We start from the raw sequence: 12,516 nt of genomic DNA, 5'->3' as shown, positions 1-12,516 counted from the left end.
TAGGGATTGTTAAAATATCTCTTTTTTTCTTAGTAACGAAGGATACATTTTACTTCCTAGTTTGTGATGCATACACTTATTCTCTTCACGAGAGATTGACTCCCCAGAAAAATCTATATTGAAATGTTGAATTTTCAATGATGAAAAGACTTTATTAACATCAAAGTGCTGCTACCAATATATGTTGTGTTTTACAATATAGGATGGTGACAACAACAATAGCAACATGTTTTTATTGCAATAGTCCAAGAGCATCTCTAACTGTTCCCCTATCCAGGGTTAGAGAGGGGTAAATTCGGTTATCCTCCTCCAACCAGATCTAACCGAACTCGTAAAAACTATAGTGGAGGAAAATTTATCCTGCTCAGCCACCCGGACTCCTAAATATACTTGAAATTTTTTGGCCTCACCCGCGCTCGTGTTGTCCCCACCCCGCGATGTGACATCGCCGACGTTGCTTCCGGGTTCCGTCGACTACCCACCGCCTCTGTTGACACCACACTGCCTCCCTTCACCCTCGTCACCCTCCTGTCCTAGACTGAACCGGCCATCGGCCGTCTCCATTGCTGGAATCGAGCTCAAACACCGTCACCGTTGCATCGATCCCGCCACCGAGAAGGGGCTGAGGTCTTCTTCATCCTAGGCTCATCGTTTACTACTGTCGGCTATTTCAAAGTCTCGCCGACCGCTAGTATTTACTCAACGTCGTCGACGGCCATGACACCTTTGTGGCCTCCTTGCAAGTGTTCGACAATGTGCCTAAGTTTTCTTTTCATCTCTTTTTTTCTTTCATGAATTGTGTGAACTTAAACTATTATGTTTAGATTTAATATGTGTGCAAATATGTGGTTCAAGTGTACTACTTCCTTCAATCCATATTAATTGACGTTCGTCGTCAATTATTAAGGATCCAAGGGGTATGTAGACTAAAATTAAAAAGATTTGGTAAAAACAATTACACCTTAAGTTTAGGGGAGTAGTTGTTGGGAGAGAACTGGTTTAGTTCTCCTCAACAACAAATATTTAGAAACAGACAGATGGAGTAGATGCAAATATTTAGAAACAGACAGATGGAGTAGATGCCAAATGTGCTATGAGCATGATGCCTGTCTCTTAAAGCAGATTCAATCAATCACTATTCAAACTATTGCCATCGTACAATCACAGCACGCGAGATCAAGAGCAAAAACGTTCCACGAATAGCACACCCAGGACCCGGACGAGACTTTTGCCGACACCCTAAACAGCGGATTAGCATAGCTCAGCTCTGTTCCATGACAAATATAGGGTAAGCACTATGACCGGCCAACAAACGAATGATACTGCATTCGCTGTGCAAGCAGATGTTTTCGGTTGTAGGTTTTGAATATAAATTAGCAATCGCTCTGCATCAAGAATCTTCAAATATTGCAAGAAAACACTGCAGCTTGCAGTAGAAATCCACGGGCAACAGCATTGCAAAGGGTATCCAAAACTGTAATATAACCAAGTACTCAGGTCAAACCGTCAAACACAAAGTAATAGCATACGGGTAATGAGATCCAGATCCACCCTCGGAACAAGAAAATGGACGGAAATCTCTAGTTTAATTCAGTAACCACGAGCTTAGCATACTACGCAGGCTTTTGACTGAACACTCATCACCATCTGTCCTCCAAAAAAAAGCCTCAGCCATTTCACTTTGATGGCTGCTTCTCCTTGGTCTTCTGGATCTTCAGAACCTTCTTCACAATCTTTTGCTCTTCCACAAGGAAAGCACGGATGATCCTGTAACAAACATGTCAGATAACAGAAGATTGAGAACGATAACCCAGCAGTTACAACAAGATGCACTAACCTCTCCCGAACAGCCTGACCAGATAGAACACCACCATAAGGACGGTTCACTGTTCTCCTGTTCCTGGATAATCTGGACCTTTTGTACTCAGTAGGCCTTAGATGAGGTATCTACAAGAGTGAAAACAAATATTATTATGGCATACTGTATCAAACCACAGATATTATACAACATGAAGCAAATTTAACCATCAGTCAATAGATTGAAGAAATATTTTCTAAGGATCCTATTTCCATTCAAGTAAAATAAACATAAAAGGGAGACTAAATAAACATACAATGGAGATTTCATCCACAAAAACAGTAGTTTAAACTCCCAACCAGCAAGTCGACTTGTTCTCTTACTCGTTTTATTTGAACTCACCTAGTCCACTCGTAAATCATGGACAGCAATAAACCATAATATCACAGACCCTTTAACATGAAAATCAACCAACTGGCATTAGTCATACATTCTACAGTTTTTAGGCATTACAACCCAGATTGTTTATGCTCGTCTGCAATGGTGATAAATTGCAACTATATCCAATGTTGCAATTAACTTCTTTCATTTGTAATAGCAATCTTCCCAGCAAAATTTTCTACATTCACGATCACCCTACAGCGTAGAGACGGTTGCAATAGCAGTATAGCACCACTTTTGTACGTAATCAGTTTTGTATTTGAACTAACCTATTAATAATTATTGCAGTAAATTACTGAACTTCAGTAGCAAAAGCTGCAAAAAGAAATACTTGGAACATAAACAGGTGATGAAGCCTAAATAGATCACTACCAGAATTGATGTTTAACATCACCAATGTGTATGTATGCAACATCAAAAATTCGCTACAGTTAACAAAATAAAACTACTATCGCACGCCACAAGCAAACAGCTATAAGTATAAAAGACCACGGAGACTAGAACAAGAAATTGGGCAATTAATATATCGCCAAAACTGCTGCAGACGAAGATGAAACTACAATACGGCAACTCGATTCACGCCAATGGTTCGGGAAGGGGACAGACGCAATCGCTTACCCCCTGGATCTTCTTGCCGGTGACCGGACATTTCGGCCCGCTCGCCCTCTTCTTCGTGTACTGGTACACAAGCCTCCCTCCTGCACCAATCACACGGTACGCATCATTGCCCGCGAGTTGAGCGCACGGACAGCCCAAGGACTCGAATCGTAGCCCGGGAATCTGGCAGAAAGAACCGGTGGAGAACGCAGATCTCACCTGGGGTTTTGACAACCCTGGTCTGGTTAGACTTGGTGGCGTAGCTGTGCCGCTTCCGGTACGTCAGGCGCTGCACCATGGCGTCGACCTCGCTGTCGCTCGCTTCTCTCTGCGGGGGGCGGGGGCGGCGGCGGCGGCGGCGGCGGCTAAAACCCTGGACGAGCAGAAATTGTGGGATGGTCGGGGGAGCGCATAAAAGGGAGGGTGCGGGAAACCTGACCTACATCGGACGGTTTCGGAGACCTCGATGTAACGGGAACGGTTAGGATGCCTCGTGGAGGTGGAACTGATTTTTCTCTTGACGATCGTCTTTCTTTGTGAAGGGCAATTTTCTCCGGGAATCCTAGCTTTTGTTCGTTAGAAAAAGCAAAAGGGTAAATTATCTATAAAAAAATCAAAAAAGTGAGTGCGTATGTGCGTGTTTGTGAGTGTGTGCGGGTCTGTATCGTGTTTCAAAAAAAAAAACAGATTAATTAGCAAAATTCATTAGAATTACAAGTCATCCTAAACATAATAAAAGTTTCATCGAGGTTGTTGGATCAACGAACGACCACTGCTCCGACAGAACGAGTCGCCGACGTGTTGTTCTCGTCGCTCCTATACTGAAGTCAACTTGATTTGTCGATGACAATCACGAATTTTTCGCGCGTGTGCCCCTAAGGATGAGCGTTCTAGAAATGTAGTTGGTCATCTTTGAACCATTGAATCAATGTGGAGTGTCTAACACCACGTCTCGTCGTCAATCATGCATAACAAGAAACCCAAACCTTAAGGAAGTGACATGAATCTAAGTCGGAGCTCCGTCGACTCTATCTTCTCGGACGGATTCGAGTAAGATCAAAGACCCAAAGATCAACTCAAAGATGAAGTGTCATCATCCGATCCGTCTGAGTGGTGCCCATACAATGACCAAAAACCATAACCTAAACTACTAGCCGAAGCCCAAGGCACCGAGATTGCCATACCCAACACAACAACCAAAGCACAAACAAAAGGGACGAGAATCTGCACGTTGGCCCGTGGAGCTTGGAGAGAAGCAGAACTTTGCCATAGTCGTCTTCGCATGAGGAAAATCAAAATAAGTTCGCAAAATGACTACAAAATAATGATACACCATGTGTTTATGTTTTCCCAATCTTCAAGCTCTCTAGCTCCTTCGCAAAGTGTCGTGTGAGTGTGTGATTTCTATGGTGAGTGAATCTAGCTCTATGCATCATCATGCCTCGTGTTTCAATGAGAATGCAAGAAGCCATAAATTTACATAGTATATGCATTCATAGATGTTTGATCTCATCACTGTTAGCAAAGTCGAAGCGTCCACGCTTTGCGACATGAAACTCTCACACGCAACACATTTTTAATCATGCAACATTTTCCTCCCCAACCTAACAAATATCACAAAAAAGTCACAACAGTAAAACATGTGCATGCAACAATAAAACTATGTACGCAACAACTCCCATTCACTGCAAAAAAGAAACTAAAAGATGATTTGAAACCTATGTTAGATTTAATAGTGAACATATCTAGTATACAAAGGAAATTAATGGAGAACATATATTGCAAATTGAACGCAAACCTATATAATTTTGCAACATGTATTGTCACAAAAAAGAAAGTATGCAACATATTAAGACAATAGACAACATATGTAATATACCTAAAAGGATCGATGTGGTTGACTAGAGGGAGGGGTGAATAGGCAACTATCAATTTTTAGCTTTTCTTAACAAATTAGGTTTAGCAACAATAGGTTGTCTAGATATGCAACTAGGTGAAGAACCTATATGATGCTAGAAACAACAACAAATACAAGCAACCAAAGGATACAACACAAGTAAAGCTTGCACAAAGTAAAGGTAAGAAATAACCACACGTGGAGACAGTGGAGAGGAGGATGTGTTACCGAAGTTCCTTCCTTTTAAGGGAAGTATGTCTCCGTTGGAGCGGTGTGGAGGCACAATGCTCCCCAAGAAGCCACTGGGGCCACGATATTCTCCTCATGCCTCACATAATGCGAGATGACGTGATTTCACTAGTGGTGCCCTCGAAGGCGGCAACCGAACCTTTACAAACAAGGTTGGGGCAATCTCCACAGCTTAGTTGGAGGCTCCCAACACCACCACGAAGCTTTGCCACAATGGATTCTTGCTCCAAGGTGACCTCGACCGTCTAGGATGCTCAAACACCCAGAAGTAACAAGCTCTGTAAGGGAGTAGTGGGAGGAATCAAATTTCTTTTCGTGGAAGTGTAGATTGGGGCCCTCTCAACCAAACCCTAGAGAATCAACAACTTATGTTGGCTAGGGAGAGAGATCGGGCAAAATGTAGCTTGGAGCAACAATTGAGATTTGGGGAGGAAGAGGTGGTCTTCTTCGGGAAGAAGGCCCCCTTTTTATAGTAGGGAAAATATCCAACTGTTGCCTCCTCTCATCCCGCACACAAGCGGTACTACCGCTTGGGTGGTTGTGTGTGCTGCACTATGCAATGGCACAAGGCCACGAGCCGGTAGTGCCGCCGGAGCGGTACTACCGCTAGGGTTGCAGTACAGGGCCCGCTGATGCAAGACAGAGACAAGAACAAAGAGAGTACGCTGAGGTGGTACTACCACTTATAGGCGGTAGTGCCTCGTCCTACTGACGCCCCTATATCCGCTAAGAGTTCTCGGTCCACAAGGTTAGGCAATGGTTGAGTGCTACTTGTAAACTACGTTGGATTTTTATCCTCGGGGAGGAGAGGATGATGCAGCACAGTAGAGTACGTATTTCCCTCAATTAAGAAACCAAGGTTATCAATCCAGTAGGAGAACCAAGCAACACCGGCACCTGCACACACAACGCAAACCTTTGCACCCGACACACACGAGAGGTTGCCAATCTCTCGGTGGTCAAGAAGCGAGATTAAATGATACATGATAGATTGATAAATTGATAAATAAACAGAGGAAAAAAAAGTGCACCAAGTATTTTTGGTATTTTTGTCTAATTAAACGAGATTGATCTTATAATAAAGTAGACCCGGGGGGCGTAGGATTCACTAGTGGCATCTCTCTCAAGAAAATAGCATACGGTGGGTAAATAAATTACTGTTAGGCAATTGATAGAAAAGCAAATAATTATGACGCTATCCAAGGAAATGATCATGATATAGGCATCACATCCAAATCAAGTAGATCGACTCCTGCCTGCATCTACTATTATTACTTCACACATCGAGCGCTATCCAGCATGCATCTAGTATATTAAGTTCATAGGAACGACGTAATGCATTAAGAACGATGACATGATGTAGTCAAGACAAAAGCATATAAGAATTCATCCCAACTTGTTATCCTTAATCGCAACAACGCATGCGTATCAATTCCCCTTCTGTCACTAGGACTGAACACCACAAGATCGAACCCATTACCGAGCACCTCTTCCCATTGCAAGAAGATCTAATCTAGTTGGCAAAACCAAACCAAAACTTCGGAGAAGAAATACAAGGCTATATCAAATCATGCATAAAAGATATCAGCAAATAAGTCAAATAAAACAAGGAGACCGTTGTATTGAGATTCATGAAGATCATGGAGACCGTTGTATTGAGATTCAAAGAGAGAGAGAGAGAACCATCTAGCTACAACCTACAGACCCGTAGGTCTGTGGTGAACTACTCACGCATTATCGGAGAGGCGACAACGTTGATATAGAGCCCCTCCGTGACAAATCCCCCTCCAATGGAGTACCGGAGAAGGCCTTTAGATGGGATCTTGCGAGAATAGAGGCTTGTAGCGATGGAAAAAGTATTTCGTGAACTGCCTAGAGGGTTTTGGCATATTGCTGAATTTACAGTGGAGGAGGTAGGGCAAATGGAGCGTGGAGGGACCCACACAACATGAGGGCGCCCCCTCCCCCTCGAGCACGCCGTGGTGTCGTGTGGGACCCTCCGGCAAGATCTTCCTTGGCCTCCAAGGTCCAAGTGATCCTTAACTTCAATAAAAAATCCTCAAAAAATTTCGGGAAGATTTGATCTTATCTCATATTGATTTCTTGCGAAACAAAAACAGGGTAGAAAACAGGAACTGGCACTTGGCACTAAGTTAATAGGTTAGTCCCCAAAAATGATGTAAAAAGGTATAAAATGATAATAAAAACATCCAAGAATAATAATATCATAGCATGGAACAAGCAAAAATAATAGATATGTTGGAGACGTATTGATGACCCACAAGTATAGGGGATCTATCGTAGTCCTTTCGATAAGTAAGAGTGTCGAACCCCACGAGGAGCAGAAGGATCTGACAAGTGGTTTTCAGCAAGGTAATCTCTGCAAGCACTGAAATTATCGGTAACAAGTAGTTGTGTGGTGAGATGATTCGTAGCAAGTAGCAAGTAACAAAAGTAACAATGGTGCAGCAAAGTGGCCCAATCCCTTTTGTAGCAAGGGACAAGCCTGGACAAACTCTTATAGGAGGTAAAACGCTCCCGAGAACACATGGGAATTTCTGTCAAGCTAGTTTTCATCATGCTCATATGATTCACGTTCGCTACTTTGATAGTTTGATATGTGGGTGGACCGGCGCTTGGGTACTGCCCTTACTTGGACAAGCATCCCACTTATGATTAACCCCTCTTGCAAGAATCCGCAACTACGAAAGAAGAATTAAGACAAAGTCTAACCATAGCATTAAACTAGTGGATCCAAATCAGCCCCTTACGAAGCAACGCATAAACTAGGGTTTAAGCTTCTGTCACTCTAGCAACCCATCATCTACTTACAACTTCTCAATGCCTTCCTCTAGGCCCAAATAATGGTGAATTGTTATGTAGTTGACGTTCACATAACACCACTAGAGGAAAAACAACATACAACACATCAAATTATCGAACGAATACCAAATTCACATGACTACTTATAGCAAAACTTATCCCATGTCCTCAGGAACAAAAGTAACTACTCACAAAGCATAATCACATTCATGACCAGAGAGGTAATGAATAGCATCAAAGATCTGAACATATAATCTTCCACCAAGTAATCCAACTAGCATCAACTACAAAGAGTAATTAACTCTACTAGCAACCTTACATGTACCAATCGGAGTCGCGAGACGGAGATTGGTTACAAGAGATGAACTAGGGTTTGGAGATGAGATGGTGCTGATGAAGATGTTGATGGTGGTGAGTCCCCTCCGATGAGAGGAGTGTTGGTGATGACGATGGCGACGATTTCCCCCTCCGGGAGGGAGGTTTCCCCGGCAGGATCGTCCTACCGGAGCTCTAGATTGGTTCTGCTCAAGTTCCGCCTCGTGGCGGCGGCGATTCCTCCCGAAAGCCTCCTCTTGATTTTTTTTCTGGAACGAAACCCTTCTTGTAGCAAAAGAGGGGGGCCAGAGGGCCAGCTGGGGGCCCACAAGCCCCCTAGGCGCGGCCAGGGGGGAGGTCGCGCCTAGCAGGCTTGTTGCTTCCTGCTGGTGCCCCTATGGTACTTCTTCGGCCCAGTATTTTTATAAATTCCAAAATAAATCCTCGTTGATTTTCATGGCTTTTGGAGTTGCGCAGAATAGGTATCTCAAACTTGCTCCTTTTTCAGGCCAGAATTCCAGCTGCCGGCATTCTCCCTCTTCATGTAAACCTTGCAAAATAAGAGAAAAAATGCATAAGCATTGTACCGTGAAGTGTAATAACAGCCCATAAAGCGATAAATATCAACATAAAAGCATGATGCAAAATGGACGTATCAACTCCCCCAATCTTAGACCTCGCTTGTCCTCAAGCGAAAGCCGAGATCAATAAATATGCCCACATGTTTAGAGAGAGAGGTGTTGACAAAACAAGATACGGACATGCACACATCATGATCATAATCAGAACATCAATATCATCATATCATCTCTTATGCTAAAGTGATAATTCCTTCACAAGGTAAAGTATGGATCAAGAGCCTTACTGAGAATTAACAACCGATAGCCTTTAGTCATTGAAGCAATGCAATTTATCACAACATCGGAAAGAGTCAAATAAGAGCTTGTAAAGCAAATCCACATACTCAATCATCCTTTTGTCTTGTACAATTGCTACAACTCACGTGGTACTCATGAGATTAAAGTTTCAGTCGGACATAGAGAAAGATAGGGGCTTATAGTTTCGCGTCCCAACTATTTACCTCAAGGGTAATGTCAACAACAATAATTCATGAATACTTACTTCCAAGTTGACATATGAATATAGATCTTTCCCTAGCATATGCCGTTAGCCAAGATAAAGGCGAAATAAGGAATTGGTGTAGATCACCATGACTATTTCAAGGGCAAAAAGTAAAGGTACAGGATAGGCCCTTCGCAGAGGGAAACAGAGGTTGTCATGCGCTTTTGAGGTTTGGATGTGCGTCCTCTTAGTGTGGAGGAACGTCACTTTATATTGCCTCTTGTGATAAAGAACTTTATTATGCAGTCTGTCGCTTTTATGTCTTCCTCATCACAGGTTCGTACAAAGCTTATTTTCCACACACTAATAGATCATACATATTTAGGGAGCAATTTTTATTGCTTGCACCGATGACAACTTACTTGAAGGATCTTATTCAATCCATAGGTAGGTATGGTGGACTCTCATGGCAAAACTTGGGTTGAAGGTTTATGGATGCACAAGTAGTATCTGTACTTAGTGCGGAAGTTTTGGCTGATATGAGGTGGAAGAAATCGTCACATGCTAAGGGATCTCTAGTCATATAACATTGTTCGAAACCAAGAAAACACAATTCATTATGTTGTCTTCCTTGTCCAACATCTACTTCTAAGCATGTAATAGTTCAGTGAGTGTTCACAATCATAGATGGTGTTAAGGATGATATATTTATATGTGAACCTCTCCTTCTTTATCACTTCCTATTAATTGCAACAATGACCAAGGTCTACGTTTGTCTACCCTCAACAAGTTTCAATCAACATTCTTTTTATATGTGAAGCCATCACTTCCCATAAGATCATTACATGATCTTTCATGCTTTTGTTCTTTTCTCATTCTCTTGATCATGGCATGAGGCAAGGCCCTTAACGAAGACACTCTTTATTATATGACTCACGAACTCGAATACATGGGGGGTGACACAAAGCAAAACTCAAGCCTAAAACACTAAGAACTTTATTCTACTAGAGAAAAATAAAACTGAAAAGGAACGAACTAAGAAAAGGTAAAGGCAAAACATGTGATGGTGATACGATACCGGGGCAACTCCCCCAAGCTTGGCACAAGCCAAGGGGATTGCCCATACCCATGCTTAGTTGTCTTCCTTTGGAGGTGATGGTGGTGGAGTTGTTGCAACATGGGTTTGATCCTCCGTCTTCCAAGGCATAGGTGCTCTATCATGGAAAGATGAACGAGTCTCCGGAATCCTCAAATCTGTAGCCAACCGTATTGATTTAAATCTATACTCATACTCACAGTTTTGGTTCTGCGGGTCATAGATCTGGGCTTGGAGGTGATCAATTCTGTCATAGAGCCTGGAGAGGTGCTTCCCGATGTCATTGGCATCGATCTTGTGCTTGTTGGTGAACTCTGTGATCATCATATGGTTGGCGTTGAGTCCATGCTCCACCATCCCTTGGCACTTGAAGACTTGTTGCTCCATTGCTTCGAGCCTCACCTCCATGCTTCCGGTCTTCTTAGGCCCCTCAACATCATGGATATGCCGCATCCCCTCACACATATCAATAGATTGAGGGTGTTGCAACACTCACGCGAGGTAGGGATTGATGACCTTCTCGAAGATTTTGTCCTTTGGAGTTTTTGGTGAAGCTATAGCAATCTAGATCTGCAGCAGAAACAGGCTCGAAACGAAAACAGAGGAAATTTGCGCGATACGAGGGTCACACCTTACGAGAGAATATATAATGATTTTTTCCATACCAGAAGGAGTACTCCGCAAGAAAACGGAGTCCGGGAGGCACACGAGGTGGTCACAAGCCCCCCAGGCGCGGCCAGGGGGGAGGTCGCGCCTAGCAGGCTTGTCGCCTCCTCGTGCGCTTTCCGGACTACTTCAAAATTTTCTATTTTTTCAAAAATTCCAAAACGGAGAAAAATTCCTAATGGAAAAGTTTTGGAGTCAGTTTACTTACCGAATCACATACCTCTTTGTTTTTGGAGTCTGAAGAAGGCTGATAAATATGCCTTATGTACTCCTCCGGAGTTATGGTATTAATAATATTGCTTTCAACATTTATGGGAGTACCTGAGGTATAATGCTTGATTCTCTGCCCATTTACCACTCTCGGAAAATTACCTTCCGTGTTGTTGATCTTGATGGCACCGGAACGATATACTTCCTCAACAATGTAAGGACCTTCCCATTTAGAGAGAAGCTTGCCTGCAAAAAATCTTAAACGAGAATTATAGCAAGACATAATCACCTACATTGAACTCACGCTTTTGTATCCTTTTATCATGTCACCTCTTAACCTTTTATTTGAACAACTTGGCATTTTCATATGCCTGAGTTCTCCATTCATCAAGAGAGCTAATATCAAATAACCTCTTCTCACCAGCAAGTTTGAAATCAAAGTTGAGCTCTTTGATTGCCCAATAAGCCTTGTGCTCTAGCTCAAGAGGTAAATGACATGCTTTACCGTAAACCATTTTGTACGGAGACATGCCCATGGGATTCTTATAGGCAGTTCTATAGCCCATAGTGCATCCTCGAGCTTCTTAGACCAATTCTTTCTAGACCTATTGACAGTCTTTTGCAGAATTAACTTAATCTCTCTATTACTTAGCTCTACTTGACCACTGGACTGAGGGTGATAGGGAGATGCAATTCTATGATTGACATCATACTTAGCAAGCGTTTTACGGAAAGCACCATGAATGAAATGTGAACCACCGTCGGTCATTAGATATCTAGGGACTCCAAATCTAGGGAAAATAACTTCTTTAAGCATCTTGATAGAGGTGTTGTGATCAGCACTACTAGTTGGGATAGCTTCTACCCACTTAGTGACGTAATCAATAGCAACTAGGATATGAGTATACCCGTTGGATTTTGGAAAAGGTCCCATATAATCAAAGCCCCAAACATCAAATGGTTCAATGACAAGTGAATAATTCATAGGCATTTCCTGACGTTTATTGATATTACCTATTCTTTGACATTCGTCACAAGACAAGACAAACTTACGGGCATCCATGAAGAGAGTGGGCCAATAGAAACCTGATTGCAATACCTTGTGTGTAGTTATATCTCCCGCATGGTGTCCTCCGTAGGCCTCGGAGTGACACTTCTGTAGGATCTGTCCCTGTTCATGTTCAGGTACACAACGTCTAATAACACCATCTACTCCTTCCTTATAAAGGTGAGGATCATCCCGAAAGTAATTTCTCAAATCAAAGAAGAATTTCTTCTTTTGCTGGTATGTGAAACTAGGTGGTATATATTTGGCAACGATATAGTTTGCATAATCAGCATACCACGGTGTACTACGTGAAG

At 42.6% G+C, this 12,516-nt stretch overlaps 1 protein-coding gene across 1 annotated transcript; it reads right to left on the bottom strand.

Moving 5' to 3' along the window:
* Positions 1-1,455: 1,455 nt before the first annotated feature.
* Positions 1,456-3,216, bottom strand: LOC123426913 (60S ribosomal protein L34). The gene is made up of 4 exons (XM_045110820.1): positions 3,056-3,216; positions 2,858-2,937; positions 1,838-1,947; positions 1,456-1,767 (listed from the first exon to the last, which is right to left on the bottom strand). The coding sequence occupies exons 1-4, from the start codon at positions 3,132-3,134 to the stop codon at positions 1,677-1,679; spliced, it is 360 nt and encodes a 119-aa protein (XP_044966755.1). The 5' UTR covers positions 3,135-3,216; the 3' UTR covers positions 1,456-1,676.
* Between the last annotated feature and the right edge of the window lie 9,300 nt (positions 3,217-12,516).

This window comes from Hordeum vulgare, chromosome 2H, assembly GCF_904849725.1.
Source record: "Hordeum vulgare subsp. vulgare chromosome 2H, MorexV3_pseudomolecules_assembly, whole genome shotgun sequence".
NCBI lineage: Eukaryota > Viridiplantae > Streptophyta > Magnoliopsida > Poales > Poaceae > Hordeum > Hordeum vulgare.
Note: the sequence above shows the minus strand (reverse complement) of the source record. Positions and strands in the feature narration are given on the sequence as shown.

Bases quoted from the DNA above. Each gene is read 5' to 3' on its own strand.
- LOC123426913 (XM_045110820.1), bottom strand. From the start codon at position 3,134: ATGGTGCAGCGCCTGACGTACCGGAAGCGGCACAGCTACGCCACCAAG. The intron at 2,938-3,055 runs GTGAGATCTGCG...TGATTGGTGCAG, and splicing joins CAGGGTTGTCAAAACCCCAG to GAGGGAGGCTTGTGTACCAG. The intron at 1,948-2,857 runs GTAAGCGATTGC...TCACTCTTGTAG, and splicing joins CCGGCAAGAAGATCCAGGGG to ATACCTCATCTAAGGCCTAC.